Source organism: Micrasema longulum, unplaced genomic scaffold (genome assembly GCF_059751315.1).
Source record: "Micrasema longulum isolate JH-2025_06_02 unplaced genomic scaffold, ASM5975131v1 h1tg002202l, whole genome shotgun sequence".
NCBI classification, from domain to species: Eukaryota; Metazoa; Arthropoda; class Insecta; order Trichoptera; family Brachycentridae; genus Micrasema; species Micrasema longulum.
Window position 1 is genome coordinate 64,617 of NW_028279365.1, and position 21,624 is coordinate 86,240.

The window sequence follows — 21,624 nt, forward strand, 5'->3', positions numbered from 1 at the left end:
AATTATTTGAACTCGTAGACTGCGTGTTAATTTCTCAAAAGCTTTTAAACGTTATGTAAAATTCAAAATCTGATTGATTTACAATGTTAGAATAACTTCACAATCTGTTAAAGAAGACCAAATTCTTAAAATGTAAAATAAACACTGCAAGACTGTAGATTCTGTTTTTTTAAAACATGTATGTGTTCGCACTCACAAAACCATACTCTTCAAGTTTTTTTTGTTTGTTTTCTAATGCCGTATAAGTACATTCTACAGTCCTCACCTTCCAGCTTTCTCTTCATATGATATCAAAATGTACCTTTTCTCGCCTTGAGTTTTCCCTTTGAATACGAGTACGTCAAATTTCACAGTAAATCAAATATTAAACAAGTTAGAAATGGGTGCGACATATAATACTTTTTTTTCCACTTTTATTTCAGACTATATCAGTCACTCATCTTCCAAAACGAACTATCCAAAACAAATATTGTACTTATTTTTTATATTTTTTTATCCTAGACTTTTTGTTTCAGGTATAATTTTATGATCCGGTAACACACTTTTTTGTAGTCGAAGTTAATTTCATTTTATGAATATTTGTCGATACCTGGAGACCGATTAGAATGAGAATTTTACATAGTTATCTTCGTATATAGTAAAATTAAAATTTCTTTATAAAAATGTGTTTATTTGAATGAAATTTTTAAGTATTTCGTCGATAACCTATAAAATGTACATGTTCCTAAAGCAATTTAATATAAAATTAACATTTTCAGAAAATTCGATTTTACTTCGTAGACAATTGAAGATAACTTCGTTAAGGCTGTAGTCTGGTAAAACGAACGCAAAATTTGGAAATCATACAATTTTGCCATTTTAAAACGAATGTTTTTTTTAATCTCGCTATAGTAAAAAAATAAAAAACATAAACTAGAAAAAAACAATATTTTTTAAAGGTATTTCTGTTTAAAAATATACTTAAAAGTTTTATGTAACTAAAATATAATTACTTTTAGACCGGCAGATTACGCCATTTCAAATTTAGACCAAACTTAGGTATCTGGGATCTCAATAAAGACTAAGTATTGAACTAAAATTTGTTGTAAAGCTTTAAAGATAATTAAATTGAACATGAACGTGGAAAAAAGAGAATAAAATTCTAAAATAAAAGGTTATAACTAAAGTATTTCAATAAATGATTTTTTTTAAAGGATTACCGAAGACATAATTTCAAGTAGAAATAAAGGAAAATATCACAAAAATGTATGTAATTTAAAATGCTTGTATTTCTTTTCAAAATCATAAAAAATAAATTTGGCTTCTGCCACTTTCATGTTAAATTTATTTTCTTCAATAACAAATTTAAGAACATTACTATGTCTTTATTTAGATCCCAAATACCTAAGTTAAGTTTTAATAAACGGCGTTATCTGCCGGTTTAAAAGTAATTATATTTTAGTTACATAAAACTTTTAAGTATATTTTTTAACAGAAATACCTTTAAGTATATAATATTGTTATTATCTTATTTTAGTTTTTAAATTTTTTTTATTGCGTGATTAAAAAAAAACATTTGTTTTAAAATGGCAAAAATCGTATGATTTCCTCATTTTGCGTGCGTTTTACCAGACTACAGCCTTAATTTCCCACTGTAATTGGGGCCCCTGAGTCGACATGATCCTAACACAATAATGCATCCACAATGATATTCGTAATTTAACGAAAGCATGTACATTCTAGAAAACGGAATAAGTTTTTGTTGCGAAAATACTTTTTCAACGTATTAACTTAGAATTTAAAAAAAAATAATTTAAAGGCAATATGAACATGATCACAATACCAGAGAAAATGTTAAAATCAGACTCCCATTTAGAAAAAAAGGCGAAGTCACAAAATTCAATTTTATGACTTTGCCTTCGAAAAAACATTTATTTAAAAAATAATCTAAATTTAAATAGAAGGTTGAGAAATATGTGTTAAACAACTTTTAAATTAAATACATGTACATTGTTATTATTATAGTACATATAAGAATATGTTTATATGTGCCCTACTTCAAGATTCAAAATAAAATAAATGTAATATTTTATAATTCTTCTTCTAGTCTGGACTCAACATAGAATCCCTTAGACAAAGCCATTAACCTGGTCTCCAATCAACGGCTTTAAATAAATGTTTAAAAAAAATATCTATCTAAATCATTATCATTGGTAAATTATATTTTAAATGCATTTCTTTGACCTTACAAAAAAATTTAATAACCGTTTTGATTACGTTAACAAAGTAACAATTCCTTATCGATTAAGTTCAAATAACTGATTGGGTTGACGTCATAAGAAAGTTAAATACTAGGACAATATTCCAATCCCAGGAGCTGACGTCTAAGTGAGTATCCTTAAGTTCACGGTATCTGGTTGGTTATGTTGCATATTTTTATATAGTTCCTTATAAACAAACAGTAACCTGTTGTAATATTCAGCAGTTTGAACAGATCATGCGATGATAATAGATCGGTTGACGTCAATTTAGTTAATGTTAGATAATTGGTTAGCTTTGCTTGTATAGAATTCCACTAACATTGCAAAATCGATGAAAACAGATTCATACCATGTTTGATTTTAACAATTTGAATGTACGTACGTAGAAGCGAGATGTTTACTGAAAGAAAATAAATACACACTGTGTTGAATATTGAATGGATAAATAATAAAGATTAAATATTGTTCGCATATCCCAACTCCAGAAATACACAGTTTTTTGTCTAAATCGGCCATTTTGCAAGAGAGCAAAAACAATCTTTAAAATGTTTCAATGCTCGTAACTTAATGTACTTATTCAACAACTGGTATTTGCTCATTTGTTTGTAAAAACAACACTGAAGCATCATACTCACAGCAGTATTCATCTCGATATTGTAATCAATGACGAAGTTCAACCCTACGGGAAATTGGATTTAATAAAGCTTTCTTACGTGCGGTAAAAATTAAAGCATTAAATTGTAAAGCAAAATTTCTTGAAAATGTATGAAAAAAATGCATATAACACATTATTATGTCAACTATGTTAAATAACTTATTTAAGGCATGTTTCACTTATTGTAAATGTTTCCCCAATGAGGGAACATTATTCTATAAAATTTTTTTTTACAGACATTATAAAAGTATAAATGAAATAAAAAATGTAATGTTTAAACCAAGTATATCGTCATGATCGTAGAACAACGACGCGTGTGATTTTCTTTCACTTAACCTTTTTTCGTAAAAGGTAGGTACAGAGTTTAATAAAAAATTACGAAAATATTTATGTGCACACTTAAGATTCACTTGTTCTTTTTAATAAGTTTTTGATGATTTAAAAAAATGTATTTGTTGTATTGTGTTTTAAATGTATATTTGTCCATTATATTTGTTTTTCGGATTTTTCTTTATTGTTTCATTTCTTATTTTATGTTAATGTATAATATGATTTTTTCGTTGTAATATAAAGGTATGTTCAAAATGGACTTGGTCCGTAAATTTATTAAAATAAAATAGATAAATCCATTAAATATGTTTATTCCATTCAGAAGGCTAAATGGTGCAAAGTTTATTTTAACATAACTCGAAAACGATTCATCAAATACCTAACATACCTAATACATATTAATGAATGCATTTTTTTTTATTAAATAAGGGTGAAAATTGTGATTGTTCAAAGTCAGATAATTATTATCCCTCGTGAAAACGAGCCCTAACATCGTAATTTGATTTTATTCAAGAGTAGAATCAACAGACGCTTGGTCTTGTTACATTATGTACATGTTCTAACAATGGAAAATACTTGATACAATGATCGCTAATTCTATTTGTATGGATATAATGCGGGGCTGTGACCAGAACATAATACAGTTCCGAATTATCCTATTAGGCTTGTGCCTAGTCGCATAATGGCCATGATTTAATACTCCGCATTTACAAACTGCTTGAATTTAAAAAAAAATTAAAACACAAAAAATAAGACAGAGATGTTATTTACAAGATGCATTCAATTTACATGGTCAATTTTTGTGGCTTTTCCGTAAATATCAAAAGATAATACAATAATCGGTGTTTTATTTAATTGTTTCTGAGCTGGTCATGCATTTCACTTACATTCAAAGACTTAAATTTTTTTTCAAGGTTTTTTTTTGTTGTTATCTGCATACTCTGCGTCTCATTGTTTTTGACTGGCTAGCCGGTGGACACCGAGAAGGTGTCAAAGATGAACCACTTGTGAGATCTCTTGCATGCTAGCAAACGCGCTGACCATTACGCCACGAGGCGGACATTTCAAAAATCCATTGAAGATATTGATTTTTAAGGTAGGTAACTAGTTTTGTTCATCATATCAAATTATTATTTTTCTAAGAAGACTTGATATGAAATTTTTCTATGAAATACTTGATGTTCATAGTACATAGTACATATGTTTTGTATATTGTACATTCATATTATGCATCATGCCTTAGTAAAAAAACTTATTAATGTTAAATATGTCGACTGTTGACGTCACGTACTACTTAAAACGATATCTACATACATAAACCTTGAATAATTTTTTAGATTGCGAATTTATTTCGAAGGAAAATGCAGAAATTTTGTAAAAAAATCATAGATTTTTTTTTAGTTTGTCACCAAATTCCTCCATGGACTGGCGGCGGACTTTTTTGAAGCTGGATTCCAAAAGTGGATTAGTCGTCAACAAAAATGCGTTGAAAAATCTGGTGATTACGTTGAAAAATAGTTAAGAAATTAAGCTTTCCAATGATGTATTTTTCAGTTAAAATAAAAATGCCTTAAACCTGAAAAAAATTTTAGAACCTTATTTTTTACACAACCCTCGTACCATTGAACCTCAAACCCCTTCTCTTCTGTGAACGTCCGAGTGTGGTAAGATCACCAACACTCACCATAAATCCCACCCGGATATTATTATTTTTGATTACTTAACATATCGGTATAAATAAATAAATATTTTCAAACACAGGGAAAATAAGTATTTATGTGCAGAATCTATACAATTATAATATTTGATATTAGTGTCCATCAAGGTCAAATATACATTTTTGCATAATTACTAATTTTTAATACAGAAACTCGTTTTGTAATAATTATAATCATAAAAGTAACATAATAATGGTCTTTAATGGTTTTTAGATGGAATAATATTGATTTAATATATGACATATTTACATACTAAGATAAAAATAAGTAAATAAACAACTTCGGTTTGTTGGCAATACTTTATTAGTTTGAATCGTACACCAACTAACAAAATTTTAGATTTTTTTTTAAACATAATCTTTTCATAAAATTTTAAGTTTGTTCAAATGTTTGTAGACAAAAGACTGGATTAATCCTAGAATAAGTTAAAAATAGGAAAATTGTTTTCAGGCGTTGCCTAGAATGTGAAATGATTCGATCAGATAAATCTCTTCACAAAAATTAAGGTTTCAGCTCTTTAACTTTACAAAAATTAACAGATGGAAGAATTGAAGAAATGCGGATATTCAAGCGTAGGCAAAACGGTGAATGTTACACAGTGTGTAAAGGGGCCACATAAACCCGCCAATGACAGGTCATAAGCCCTGTGAATGCCTAGACTTCCTTATTCTATTTTAAAAAACGTTTTTCCTCTGTTGTGAAATTACAACAAATGTTGATATTTTTTTCAAGTCCTTGTATCAAAATAACTTTAAAAAATCATGTTTTAAAATCATTTTAACACTTTGGCTACCGGCCGAATACACATAGAATTTTCCCTGTGCCCGGCCAATTTTTGTGAAATTTCATGCTTTGTGAAGGGTTTCTTAAAAGTGTCATAATTATGAAAATACTGGGTTAAATCAATTGACACTCCTCAGATTTATTTGAAATAATTTATTTTAATAATATTAACATTGGCAATGGCCATAAAGATGGAGAGCCACATTGCGCATTGCAATGTTTGCACATATACAGGGCCTCACTCCTTTTTTGCGCTTTGTATCCCGGATCCGTGTGAACACGTGATTATAATAACCATGCCTTGTGTCCCGGTCCCGTGTTTTCACGTGGTTTACCAGCAGCAAAAAAAGACTAATAAAAGTCACTAGATTTCAATAAAATGCACTTTTTTAGACGGCTGGTAAACCATGTGGAAACACGGGACCGGGACACAACGCATGGTTATATAATCATGTGTTTACACGGCTCCGGGATACAAAGTGTTAAAAGCATGCCTAAGTTTTCATATCAGAACTGACATCATAAAATCAATTTATACCTACACAAATTTAAAGTAAAATTAATAATTTTACAATACTTCAAATGCGACAAAAGGGTTAGGGATTACGGTTGTCGTTGTCGTTGTCGTTTCAAAATCTTGCTTTAGTGACAACAATAATATATTTTTTTTACTAGTCAGGAAAACTGATACCTGAACTAGGCTCAACGCACCAATGAATGACTGTTTAAGGTTTAGCTTGTAGTGAAATCCACATTAAAGGTATAAATTTCATTATTTCAGAGTACAAAATAAAAGAAATCAATTAAAAACACATTATTTTTTCTAAGTACTTTTACTTTTTTATTAAAATACGAGTATTACAATTGAACGTAGTTATACAGAAAGCAGTCAGCCATAGAAAAGTAAAACTGAGATAATAACCATTTTGTGAAAAGAGTGAATTGTAAAATCTACTCAATAGTTTGAATGTTTTTGACTTTAACAAACGATAAACAATGAATACATAAGTTTTTTTATGTATTACAAACAAGAATCTTATTGTGTATTTGACCAGTTTAAAAGATTTTTAAAGTACAATAAGATTTTTCTAGTTTTGTGGGTGTTTTCTGCAAATTGAGAAATGCCGTTTTTGTGATCGACACCTTTTCCGGAGGTGATTAATACGGTTTTTATATGAAAACGGTCTGGCTGTTTTTAGCAGAACATAGAATCGACCTTACTGCACCCGATAACATCAATATCTCATTTTTCCGAACTTGTGGACTGGCTGCTTTCTGCATAACTACGTTCAATTATAATTAATATTACTCTAAAAAAATAGCAGAATCACCAGTGAATGACTACTACTACCCCAGTAAAAATAATACTAAGATTTAGTTACACCATAACATTATAAAACACCCTAACACATTAGAATATGGATATATTCAAATAATTGCATAAGAAATAGCATCAAATAAAACACTTACCACACCTTTCCTTATAAAAACACTATCAATATCAGAACAATAACGGGAATACGCACTATTACCTTTTGACAACACACAGTTGAAAACTGATAGATTTGTTTCTTACCGAAAGATGTGTCCGCCTACTGATTTTTCATTGTTTCTAGTGTTAAAAGTTTTTTGACTGGACACATGTAGCAATTCTTATTATATTGTGTTTTATTAACCAATAGTCATTTACTGGGGGGTGGTCATTTACTGGTGCTTTGACCCTAGCCAGAAAAAAACTATTTATTCATAATGTCGTCTATTGTGATAGAACAGCGGTCTTTTAAACTCCATCAGGTAAATGATGAAGTTAGGGTTTTTTTTTTAATGTTTTGTTTCCTGTAGTTTTGACCAAGTCAAAACATTAATATGTACATACCGTTTTTTTTTATATATTTAAACGCCGCGCCGCTTTGTTAACAAGTTAAAAATATTTTAATGCAAATACATATTATGTAAATAATATGTATTTGCACACATAAACACAAATGATGAATATTTAAAAAAATCTTTTATTTGTTACTCAAATCATGAATACGCTCCAAAGGACGTTTTTGTATTGATTTATAACAGATTTTTTATAGACCGGTATAAGTTACGCTTTTCGAACTAATTTGTAATTCATTATGACGATATATTATTTGTTATATCTGCTAGTTGCCTATTTACGTAGATTAAAAATGTTTTTGAATTTTCGTTGTTTTTTTATATTTTATTTTATTTTATTTTATTTATTTCGAATACAAACAGATGTACAGGTTGAATGAATATTTAAAAAAAAATAATTATATAAAATGTATACATAGTAGGGCCTGCCATCCAATTATATGTATTCACTAAATACTACTGTAATAAAGCGACGACGGCTTGAAGTTTAAACTATATAAATAATAAATATACTTTATATTAAAATAAGATAAATATGGACAAAACAAGGAGATAGTGGAAAGGAAAATATATTTTTTTAGACATTTATAGAAGTATTAGGGATCGAACTGTCAGTAGGATCGCAGTGAGTCGCATTACAAGGGTGTGATTCTACTATATAAAATACTGTGAACATCCAGTTGCATTCCACCGGCAACACTACCGACTAGCCCAACTCGTTAGCGCCCACGTCGCGAACTCTGGTCAATGGGGTCACACTCAAGACGGTGTGATCACAGCAAATAACGAAAAGATGAAAGGCGAGTTTCTGGCGACTCCAGCTAAGGAAGGTAACCCCGATAGAAATACCACCAGAGAAGGCAACGGGAGACGACTCTGGTCATATTTTCCCAGGAATCACTACGGCGAGTACATCAATAAGCAGTCGTCCTGGCTGCGGAGTGTAAAAGTAGCGCGGTACAGAAATGCTTTCGCTGCAGCGGTCGCCAACGTCGGGGGGACCCGACATGGCACCAAAAGAAGAAGAAAATTTTTTTTACTGAAGAATGATGAAACATTTTTGGTAGAACTAATCTTTCTCATTTTGATTACAGTTTTGTTTGTTAACAATTCAGCATCAACGTTCTCATAATTATTTCCACGCATCTTGATACGACGTTATTATTACATACATATTTTATTTTTTAACTACTTTCGCCGCAATAGTTTGGACACACTTTCTTTGATCTTATTAGAAAACTCCGATTGTAGTTTACTCTTGAGAAATAAATAAGCCACAACTCTGTAGAAAATTGTGAATCCGAGTAGGCCGACCATCTCCATGACGTAGTTAGCGTCCCTCATCCCCAGGTCTCTCATTAGGGTCCGCGGGTCCCTGTAGTGACAGTAAAACTGATGGCAGTCCAGGGGACCCCTCTCGTTGTAGAGAGAAGCAGCCAGCCCCACCAGCCCATAGCGAAGGTACGACAGCCGCATGAGGATCACCATAACCGTCTCTATATACGGACCAAATCCTGCGCCGTACACGGAGAGAGCGAGGGATGGAGCTATTATGGCAGGACCGACAATGGAACCATTCTGAAAATAAAACTTACCAATGAAATTTTAAAGGTTTTAATTATCTAATCAATAGCGATTAAGAAAGAACATGGAACCACCAGAGTTGATATTCCTCCCAGGTTAGAACTAACATATTGCACCAAGAATGTTTTTGGGTGTAGGGCAATGCTAAAAATAATGTTTTCCTGATTTCCCTATCCGCACCCGAGTAATTTAGATAATTTAATTCGTGAAGGCTCTTTAGATTCACTCCAGGGGTGAAACATTAAAACCAAAAATACCGTTCTATGTCCATCCTTACGGGAATTGAACCCGAGACTCAAATATGGCAGGTAAAGACTAAGTATTTACGCCCAGCAAAATACTATTAAAATGGTATATCATGCACTTGTACAGTCATTGCTTCCCTATGAAATAATTGGATGGGGGGAACTTACAACAATTATATCAAACCATTAGAAACTGTTCAAAAATTTATATTAAAAATAATGCTTCACAATAATCGCACTTTTCCCTCTTTCCAATTGTTCCAAGAAGCTAAACTTTTAGATCTAAGACAAATATATTGTTTTCAATGTTTAAAATATATATTTAAGAACCAAAATTTATTTACAAGTAATTCAAATAGATCAAATCAACGAGGGAATCGTGTGTTAGAAATACCACATTGTAAAACGAGGCTCGCACATGTATACTTTATAGGCTCAAAAATTTTAAATTTTTAAAACATTCAAAATATTCCTTATTTTAAAAAACATGCTCTATCCTGGATTCAAACTAAAGATATAAACTCTTTTTTCCATGATATATTTTGTTGCCCTTTAATAATAAGGATTTTTTTGTGTTTTTTTTAAGATATTTTTTATTTCCTTTTTTAATTACTATAAAAAAAACCATATTATCTTTTACAGAATATTTTATTTTTTCTTTCTTATGTTATACAAAAATATTATAACTGTCCATTATTTATCATAGGAGCAAAAATTAATTAACATTTTCTTGTATACCCACGAACAGACCATGCCTTTGTGAGATTTTTGTTTACTATTTTTACTATTAATTTGTATTTAATTGCTATGTAATTGTGATTTATTTTTTTAATACTCTGTTTTATCACTTATGTTTATTATAAAAATAAAAATTGAAATAAAAAAAATATAAAAAAATTAAACATTAACAGTAGACCAGTACACCTCGAATTGGACTTATCTCCACTTGATTTAATTCAGGATATTTACATAAAAGTAGTCATCGAGTAGAAAACACTCGTCCAGGGTTCTTGTTCTATTTCACACACAAAACTGTTTACTGTATTTTGTTCAGATAAAAATATATTTTTTAATGAGACATTTTTAATAAGACAACTATTCAATAAATAATTATAGTATTTTGGTTACATGTGTCTTATTACTCCATGTGTTTAAACGTAAGTGCTATTATTTCCTAACCACTCTGACAGCTTTTGAAAATAAGAATTATAAAAATAAAAGACTTGTGATGGTTTAATACACCAATTTCGGTTAGTAAATGAACGGTTCCATCGACGCAATGTCTTTAGGATATAAAAAAACATTTTCACGAAACTTGATAATATCACTCATCTGACCTTTCGTCTTTTAAATACCTGAGCATTGAATAATGTGGCCACTGCAATCCCAAAACCCTCGGAGCACAATCCAGTCAGGATGCCAGCGAAACTGAACATAGCAAATCTATCGAGCTCCAGAAGTTGACCTGACATGAGGTATGTCGTGGTCACACATATCAAGCCAAGCAGTACCTTTAAAAGTAACAGTTTTGATTTAAAATAATAATAAATATCAATGAAAACAATTTTTGATGCTGTACAATTTTACATGCATATTAATTAAGTAATGCATTTTCCTTAGAAGAACGACTTTCCTGTACACGAACTGTGCTATCAAAATATGTTAACCCTTTATAGTATCAAGTGACAATTCTGTTTCAAACCATTTCGGTGCTTGCATCCAAAATATACACCAAATTTCATTTTAAATCATTGTTGTAGCACAGGTTTACACCATTCAATGCAATAGAAGTGCATTTTCTAACAAACAGATGATTACATGCTGATGTTTGTTGCTAGAAAGTTCATTTGAGATTCACCCGCCATGAAACTAACGGGAACGCGTATTTGAAATATTAAAAAAACCGAAAAAAGTATTTAGTACATATTTTGCGCTTCGTTAAAATAAGCAAAACATTGTTTTAATATATTTCATGTTTCTTCGACAGTTGGAAATACTTTGGAGGCATTTCAACACATCATCATCATTCCCTTTCCGCACCTAATTGATCATTTTTGTTACATGAAGGTAAGATGATCAGTCTTACGCTTCAGGTGCCAGTCCAGGGACTATAGGCGGCCTCCGTGGTGAAGTGGTCAAGACGCTTGGCTCACGCACGGAAGGTTCCGGGTTCGATTCCCGGTGAGAACACAAAAATTAAAAATGTGATTTTTCTCAAGCCCGGGTGCTCTGTGATGTAATTCATCACTGTAATTAGGCCTCCTGGTCTGTTGTGGTGCAAAAACAAAAAAAAATCTATAAGGCATGATGATAAAAAATAAAATATAATAGTATTATAGGGTCGAACCCGAGAAATCTTGCATGCAAGGCAAACGCGCTTCCCACAGCACCACGACCCGACGATTGTTTAACACAATGTGGCAAAAATATCGCACGACAATTTTCTGCACAAAATAATTAAAAAATACGTATTTCATTATTTGAATAATGCTATCGAACACCCGGTATTTATGCATTTTAAAAAAGTTAAATTAAAAGGCAACGCGGTCTCGCTTTTCTTCATATAAACGTATTCTCGTATTTTCTCCCTGGATTATGGCACGAGAGCAATGATATTTTTACACGCCACAGATATTTATCATTGGCGTGTCTCTATGGTTTTTATTTTATCGATAAATTGTTTATTATGGGAACTAAAACCACCCGAAAAACCTTTAAAAGCAACCAGTTTTGTCTGCTGTCTTCGGACGTACGGTATTCAAATATGGTAAATATTTTTTGAAAAGGCAAAAAGTACCGAAAAAGAAAATTTTATTTTGATACTTTTTCTAAAAAAAACAAGAAAATTGGTTCAGTTTTGAGGTGCGGAAAACGGGACAACGAAACATCGATTTTAGTTAAGTATAATCATTCCGACGTCCAGTTGTCTTTTTCGCACAGTATCGGGACGCTTTTGCGAGAGAGCGACGGAAAAACAATGTTCAAGTACCTATTCACTAACATTGTTTGGCACCGCTTACCTATCGTTGTATTTTTTTAACAAGAAAAACAAGGCAAGGCGTTAAAATAATTATGAAAAGGATTTAGACGATATTCTGCAAATATTAGCTATGCAGTAGCATAACATCTTTCTGGGTTGCTTCACTCGGACATAAAGTTTAGAAGACAACAAATATACACGATGTTTCAAGGCCATACCGCGGTACGTTCCTCTGAAGCATAAGTTTGTGCAAGGGATGCCAGTCCGAGACACGGAGAAAAGAATGAGTACTAGGAAAAAATCCATTAGGATTTTTTTTAAAGTTTACCATGAGGAATGTTTCGCGGCCAGGTCCCGAAACACGTGTAATAAATATAATTTAAATTAATCAATGTCGAATATGTGCATATTCATATGTAGATAAAATAAAATAACTTACAATAAACGGTAATCCTGCGATTGTCAGAGCTGAGTAATAAGCATTTAGACCGTACCACCGGTTGAAGTATTCCCTTTGTAAATTGATTAGCTCGTTAGGATCTAAAAAAAAGTAAGCCCATTTAATATCAAGTCGTTATTCATCCAGTTCTTATTGATTTTAATTTATTTATTTGTTGTGGCTAATATGACTTTCAACTGACATAGTGCATTAATCCACTCTAATATTATAAATGCAAAAGTGAGTTAGTCTGTTTATTCATTAATTTAAAAACTTTATAAACGTATCCAATTTACATACATAAAACGGCTGGCATGTAATTATATATATAACAACATTATTTTTGGTATGTGTATTTTTGTACATACACAAATCTGGATTTCTCCCGAGGGGAAGTAGGTATTACTTAACTTCAATATCAATACATAGATGGTGCTCCAACACGCTAGTGAATGCTTTCTCATTTAATAAGATATGTATATACAAGAATCAAAATGATACCAGTGTCGATATTCGCTAATAAGCGGAATGGGGAATGTTGTACGTAAAGTGGCCACTCAACCCAGCCAATGACAGGTCATAAGCCCTGTAAACGCTCGAATATCGATAATCCTGAATTTGAAAAAAATTCTACCTCATCTCTGTAGGAATATTGATAAAAAAAAATATATATATATATAAGGCAATTTCTTCCTACCTACCAAAGCCGTTCGATTTGAGAAAATTAAGAGTATGGAAATAAATTTAGATATTCTATTCTTATTCGTGGGGGTCGGGGCTATTCAAGCTCCTGACGTCACTGCGACCTGTGAAAATATATTATGACGGGTCCCCGTGAATATTTTTCGCCCTCCCAACCCAGGTTTATAAAGAACCTGGCTGATGTGTTTACATTTTACACAAAGCAAGAGTTTACATTTTGCTAAATCTCCCCCTCCAAGCCCAGATCCGTAAAGTATCAGACTATTAAGTGAGGGGCGAGCTCTTTAACATTCTCAGGTTTAACCAATGCTCCCCCGAGGATGAGGATCCTTTTATGATGTAAAGCCTCACATTCACATATAATGTGTATAGGTGTTTCCTCATCTGCACTGCAGAACCTACATCTAGAAGTTTCGGAAAGGTTCATTCTAGCAAGGTGTTTGTTCAATCTGCAGGGCCCACAAAACGCTTTTCTTCCGCTTTTTCGACCAGAATCTTATGCGGATTTCGAATGTTAAAGATCTAGGCATAACTTTTGTAAGTTCTCTGACATTTCATGATCAGATCGAAACAGTTTGTAATAGTTCGTTGAAGATGTTAGGTGCTTGCGTACTGCCAGGGTTTTTAGAAGTACACGAGTACTGAGAATTCTTTATAACTCGTTGGTGCGAAGTAGACTCGAGAGTGGCTCGATGATTTGGGGACCGTGTGAGTTGAAGTACTCTCTTATAGCGGAGAGGGTTCAGAAGAAATTTCTTTGGTTTCTCTACATGAGGGAGTTCGGATATTATCTATAGCTTTATCCTACTGAGTTCCTCCAGGGTGTGCTTGGTTAGAGCAGTTTGAAGACCAGAAAGAATGTTTATTTAGTTACGCACTTCTTTCGATTGTTGCGCGGTATTATTGACAACCCTAAAATTATACGGAGCATTAGCTTTTGTGTTCCGGAAATTTACTTTAGACTGCGTCAGCATAGACTGTTTCACATTCCAATATACAGGACCAACCTGCCAATGGTTATGCCTATTGGAAGGGGTATCTCTATGTTGAACAATATTACTTTGGACATGGACATTTTTTATGTTACTGAGGGAGATTTTCGTTTAAGATTCTCTTACTTTTATAACATATTATATTATGTATACTTCTGCGTTATTTTTATATATTCCTAATTTTAACCTTTTATTTTAATTATTTACATATGTATGAATTAAGATATTCTATTTTGTAATGTACATATATATGAATAAATAAAATTTGAAAATGTAAAAATTGAATTAAAAAAAAAAAAAATGAAAAATTGAAATTTTTAAAAAAGGGATTCTAGTGATAACCATCCCTTGATTTCGGCTGAGCTTTATTAGGTCGAAGGCAAACCTTTGCGAGTACCCGTAGTAATGTAGGTATATTAGAAGATTTCAATTATAAAACAAAACACATATTTTTTTATGTAAAAATGACATACTAAACTATTTTTTTCTTTATCATTACAGGCTTGCTTAGTTAGGGGTAAGGAAATATAATTGGTTCAGACATATTCTGATATAAAATAAATTAATATTTCATCCTTTACCAAAGTAAACATTTAATGTTTTTGCTTCAAAGCTGTGGGGCGTTAAAAATAAATAGATTGTAAGAGGTAAAATAAACAAATTGTTATAAAACTTCAGGAATACTTACATAGTAATATTGGGAACATGACATATGTATACATAAAGAAAACAATGATGCTTAGGCAGTACTTGAAATTGGCTATGGGAAATGATCCATTGTTCCCGATCCCAAAGAAAATACCACCCAACAGTATGCCGGATGCCATGTGATGAGCCAATTGTATCCACAATGAGGTCTGAAAATGCAGAAATATGTTTTATAAAAAATATAATTAGTCTAATTACTTTCTATTCATTGTCATTACTAAACAATGAGGTATAAAATGTATGGGATGGAATATGGAGCAAACTATCTTAAAGTTACCTTTCTGCGCAATCTTTTGTCACATCATTTTATTATTTATATACAAAATACGCGAGACAAAAGTGTTTTCTACGGGCGCGAGAGCGGTTCAGAATAGCACCGCTGAGCTCAGGCGTCGCGTTTGCAAGAAATGCTATTGTCAAAACATAACAACCCAAAAAAAAACATGAAATCTGCTTAACATAATTCAATTCAATAAATACATATCAAATACTCGTATAAACATAAGACCATTATAATAATTTAAAAAAAACAAAAATTATATGACATCTTGCAACAATTTGATATTTTTTTCCTTTATTGATATATTACCTTTATTTAAATTTTTTTTTTTTTTTTTTAATATATGCTCACCGTATTACGAAATTTTTGCATCATCATCCTTTTCAAAATGATTCGGAATTGCGTAAAAAATGACGTAGGGTATCCTGTGCCAATCTGTTTAACTACATCAATTTCTTCCTCGGTGGACTTGAGTCTCGACACCTTATGGATTTGTTGAATCACCATGGCGGAGGATCCTTCCTGATAGAAGCACTTTTTGCCATTGCCTATAGCAGCCGATAGTAATTTAGTGCTGGCTCCGTCTGTCTGAATCGTCTCCATTACGAAGTCTGCAGGGTTATGGGTCCTTGGACAATGGCAGCCAATCTTGCTCAAGAAAGGCACCAATAGAGAAGGAGCTCCCTGGTAAACGCATTTTCCTCTTCCAATGATGTAAACATTGTCGAACAGAGTAAAGACGGATGCAGACGGTTGATGTATGGTACAAATGATCGTCCTTCCAAAGTTAGCCAGAATTTTGAGAAGTGATATGCATTGTTTTATAGATACTATATCAAGTCCACTGTAACAATAGTAATAAAAATCATTCGCCTTTTTTAATAGTTATTATATTTAGTTCAATTGGAGTAAAATATTACGATCTAACACCTATTTGGGCATTTTAAAAGTCGGAATGATCGACGTACGTGTATAAACAAAATACTTCTGTCTACTTCAACAAGAAAACAAAGGGGTGGTTTGTTTATAATTTTTATAATTATTTTTAGACAACGTACGTGTTTACATAACATCCTAACCTAGCGTGACACAATAACTTTTAAACTTGATACATACATATGTTATTAATAAAGTAGCTCATGTTGTTTTCTTCAATATCATTTTTCTAAACACTATTTTTTATCACTTGCGTGCTCCGAAATCGTGTATCAAAGAACAGAGATAAGATTTTAATTTGTTCGACGAATTTGAGAGATATTTTTTTGCGTAAAAACATACATATCTACATACATATTTATATGTATCTTTATTATAATTATCGTATAAAAGTGTTTTATTATGTGTACAGTGTTTTATTATACACAAATATAATAAAACACTGCAAACTACAATTATTTGCCGATGATACATTAATCTATATAGCGGGAGAAAATTATACAGAGACTTTACAAAAATTAAACGAGGACTTAAACAGAATATCTGAGTGGCTCAAAATTAATAAACTTCAGCTTAATGTTGGAAAAACAAAATACATGGAGTTAGGAAGGAAAAAGTCAAACCCAAGGATGAATGTACTTATTGATAATGAAACCATAGAAAAGGTTAATGAAATGAAATATTTGGGGATAATACTTGATTCAAAATTGAAATTTAATGCAAATTTTGAACACGTTAATAAAAAAATATGAAAAAATATATTTTTCCTTAGTAGATTGAGAAATAAATTAAATAAAGATACTGCAGAACTAATTTACAAAACAATCATTCTTCCACATATAGATTACTGCTCAACAATATTATTTTTAGCAAACGAAGGAAATTTAAATAAACTAGAAATTTTACAAAATAAAGCGATGAGAATAGTTCTTAAGAAAAATAAATATAGCAATGTAAAAAAAATGAGAGATGAACTAAAATGGTTATCTGTAAGAAGGAGACTTAAATTTAATATGTTGATATTTATACATAAATTTTTTCACGATAAATTACCAAAATATTTTAAGGATAAAGTTGTCTTAAACAAAAATTGTCATGAATATGCTACTAGACAAAAGGATAAAATAAAACTACCATTATTGAAAAGAGCTGAGTCGCAAAATTGTTTGATGTATAAGGGTTTAAAAATGTATGATGAGATGCCTGAATGTATGAAGAATGAAAAGTGTCTGAAAGAATTTAAAAATAAATGTATAAGTTACTGTAAGGAAATGTAAATATAAATAGATGATGTAAATGTACATAATAGTTTATATTAGTTTTAGTATAAGCTAACTTAAGAAATAAATAAAATAAAAATTTAAAAAAATTAACGCAGGTCCTGTAGTACATAATAAATGGTAACTTAGGTCGAAAAAATAAATTTGATAAAACAAAATAAAACAATGTTGATTGCACCGAGGCGTCCAGGAAAAGGAAACAAAATTCAGGTTGGAACTGACTTAAAAGAAACAGTGACATGTTTACTAACAAAATAAGAATGTTTTTTTTACAATCAAGCGTGTCTTCGCTTGTTCACAAAATTAGTCATTTTTACACGCGTGTATGTATTTTCTTTTATTTGAAGTTGAGTAATTAATTTATGAGTTTTGTTATTAACTAATGTTCAGGGCATTCGATTTACATTAATGACGACTTTACTCACGAAGTGGGTTCATCCAAATATATTATTGGTGGATTGTTGACCAATTCCAGGGCAACTGCAAGCCTCTTTTTTTGTCCCCCAGATAACTGTTCCGTCCGTGTGTCTTTACAAGATGCGAGCCCTAAAGTTGTTAAAACTTCATCAACCTGTAAAAATATATTTTCGACATTATGATTCCTTTTATAACTTGATTTAAATTTAAAGCTTTATTTTCTATGGTGGCAATTAATTGGCACTGCAAATCAAAAAGCTTCGCAGGAGAACAAAGTTCTACCGATACATTAGCACATCGGTTTCCAGCCTTCGTTCTACTTAGCCTCCCTAAAATATTTTTTTTTCGTGCACCCGCTTGAAAAAAAATAATTTCCCTCTCCCAACAGTTTTATATTTTAAATAGATACAATAATATAGACTAGAGATGGGCGTTTCGGATATTTAAAAGAAGAAGCAGTGACGGTTAACGGTTTACAAATTAAAATATTTTCTGAAACTTTAAAAACAGTTGAGAGCAATGTATGCAAAAAGTCTAGTACAAACAATTTCTGGAACAGTTTTACAAAAATCAATTACGGAAAAATGTTTTTTTTATGAAACAGATTAATATATACGGACTAATGTTTTATTTTTTATGAGGGGGTGATGGTCACAATTTTGCCCACTTATTGTTGTTTTTAAAAACAATTTCATTTAATATTCTGACTATTTTTTCTTTACATTTACAATTTAATTTTCTGACGAGGCTGTTACAGCTGTTTCCGAAAAAAAACTTTTAATGCTTTTAAAAAAAAGTTACAGTTTATTTTTCGTGAAACTGATTCAGCTGTTTCGAATAAATAACTGTTTTAAAACAACAGGTTTGATTTGTTTACCATTTCTAATATATTTTAAAAACTCAGTAGTTTTTCAAATGGAGTTGAATGTATGTATCAAAATGTAAAAAGAAAACAAAAAAATTAACGTTAATTTACTGAATTTTTACTATTACATTACAATGTGAAGTTTAACTTATTTGTAGTAACTTAAGTATGAAAAAATTTTTTATTTTTTTATTTTAATTAGTCACTCCCCTGGCATTAGTCCGCACCTCCCCCAGAAAACACGCCTCCCAGGTTGGAAACCACCGCATTGGAATGTGAAGAAAATTTGTTTTTAATTTTGTATTAAACTTAAAGCCAAAGTATTTTTAAATACAATTATTTTTTTCGATTATAAAAATTAGGTATATCGGGTTGTGGTCAGGTGGCTAGTGTCTCGGACTCACGGACCAAAGTTCCGAGGTTCAAATCCCACTTTACCCCAACTTGATTCCATTTTCTAATAGTGAGTTATTTACAAATCGTTGAAAATGGCCCTCAAAATTAAATATTTGGGTAAATCATAAGAACGCAAATATTTCTTTTTTCAAAAAAAAAAAAAAGGTATAAAACAAATCCAACCGACTGTAACTTCAATATGTTTAGCATTAACATAATATTAATAAATTTTAAATATCTAATTTTTTATTTTTAAAATTTAATCCTTATTTTTGATATTATTTCGCATAAATCAATAATGTTGAAAAATAGTGGATAAATTTTTATTATAAATTGCATAATTTCATTCAACATAAATTAGCATATATTTGAAATGTTTGAATCATAATGTGTGATAAGCTTAAATATAAGTGTTTTTCATATCGTAAATGTTTCCGACATTAAATTATATATTTCATATTTTTCGTCAACCATATTTCTATTATACGACCTAGGACAAAACCTGTCAAAATCGAGTGCTTTATCTTCAACTTATTTTTTTTTGTACCACCAAGTATTTATATATGTAAAATCAACTAGAATGACGTCTTACTTAGTTTGTATATACTGCGTATATACAAACTAAGTAAGGTTTTCGTAAAAAAATAAATTGTGCATTTGAGATACACAAAACAAACTTTTACAATAAAAATATATTTAAATAAAAAATAGAGAAAAGAAGAAAAATTGAGGAACGCTAGAATCAATTCAATATTTGTAGTCAAGTAATAAATCAGAACAGATTATTGTATAAATATAGTATGTAAGCAACCTGCGAGTTTAATGCGCAGTATTAGAATGAACATTAAAATTTTCATAACATGTAAGTACAAAATTGTACAGTGCCTTTGAGGTGATTTCCCACAAAAACGCTATATAAATTAGCCAATTACTGTAAACTTACCATCTTATTAATGATGAATTTATTTTCAAACCACGATTAGACATGCTAAATGGGTAATTTCCGCATTTCTCAGATTTTTTCTAAAGTCTATGTTAAAAACACATTACAAATTTTCTTGATACGGTGGACACCTTTATATTCACTGTCGAGTTATCAATAAATAAATAAAACAGTATTGCAAAATATTCAAATAAGTAAATTCATTTAACCGTGAAGCACTATGATAAATAATTTATGATATAAACCATAAACGTATTATTATTAATTTATTCTACGTATAATTAAAGGGTGATTTTTCACAGTCAAAATTTATGAATTTTAAAGTAAGAATGTCTTTGTAATCACAACAATTGAACCTAGTTTTCCAGAAAACAGCCAGTCCACAATTTTGGGAAAATGATATATTGGTGATATTAGGTTCAGTGAGGTCAATTCTATGTTCTGCTAATACAGCCAGGCCGCTTTCATACAAAAAATTGTAAAAACTTTGTTTTTTTTTATCTGCATATAAAAAGTATCTTCCAGTATTCTTTTTTTTTTAGCCTACTGTATCATAGAACATTCCGGAATAACACTTACCACCAAAGCTTTCTCATGTTTCCCCAGTTCTGACCCAAGCTTGAGGTTCGCAGCAACTTCCATCGCCTCCAGAACCGTCAACCAGGGCTGCATGAGATCATCTTGCATGATGTAACTGGACAGCTTGTGATACAGGCGCATGTCACGTGGTCTTCCGTTAACAAGGATGTTACCAGTAACATTCGACGAGCTGAAACATAGTTATTATTGTAGTCTAGTTTTTAGAACTGTACTTCTCCGTTACATTACATGCAGTGAAAACATAGAAAAAAGAAAGGTGTTGGCTCGATGATTTTGAAATTCGGTGCTGGAGAAAGATGTTATCTTTTTTATGAACTGCAAGACACACTAACGTCTCCATTCTCCAGAAAATATTAATAAATGAAAGACTTTTTACTATTACTATTTCGTGCATATGTTTACCGCACATGCTATATTCCCTCTAACTTCTCTAACTATAGTCTGAGGATCTGACGGAATAATTATCTGTGGCCATGTTTATGATATACACACACTGGAAGTAAATGTAGGGTAATAAGGGTAGGTAAACTCACGTGCATCCAACAAGAATATTCATGAGTGAGCTTTTTCCGGATCCTGAAGGACCAATAATGGCCGTCAACTCTCCTGACCGGAAAGATCCTGAAACTTCTTTCAGTATAGCACGA

The 21,624-nt window shown here is 31.1% G+C and overlaps 1 protein-coding gene across 2 annotated transcripts; it reads right to left on the reverse strand.

Moving 5' to 3' along the window:
• Window positions 1–8,194: 8,194 nt before the first annotated feature.
• LOC148272748 (ATP-binding cassette subfamily G member 4-like) lies at window positions 8,195–21,624 on the reverse strand. Of its 2 annotated transcripts, XM_088239616.1 has the most exons (8): window positions 21,511–21,624; window positions 20,957–21,146; window positions 18,182–18,327; window positions 15,892–16,384; window positions 15,241–15,409; window positions 12,859–12,959; window positions 10,795–10,950; window positions 8,195–9,188 (listed from the first exon to the last, which is right to left on the reverse strand). In XM_088239616.1, exons 1-8 carry the CDS (start codon window positions 21,531–21,533, stop codon window positions 8,799–8,801), a joined length of 1,668 nt encoding a protein of 555 aa, XP_088095742.1. In that variant the 5' UTR covers window positions 21,534–21,624; the 3' UTR covers window positions 8,195–8,798. The 2 variants fall into 2 exon arrangements, with proteins under 2 accessions (XP_088095742.1, XP_088095743.1); XM_088239617.1 differs by lacking the exons at window positions 20,957–21,146; window positions 21,511–21,624 and adding an exon at window positions 20,378–20,513 and having other exon boundaries at window positions 8,668–9,188.

Excerpts from the sequence above, each read along its gene's own strand:
- LOC148272748 (XM_088239616.1), bottom strand. The coding sequence starts at position 21,533 with ATGAATATTCTTGTTGGATGCAC. Across the intron at positions 16,385-18,181 it reads TATTTGGATGAACCCACTTC|TGGACTTGATATAGTATCTA; the intron begins GTGAGTAAAGTC and ends CTATTGTTACAG. Across the intron at positions 12,960-15,240 it reads CATGTTCCCAATATTACTAT|ATCCTAACGAGCTAATCAAT; the intron begins GTAAGTATTCCT and ends ACTTTTTTTTAG.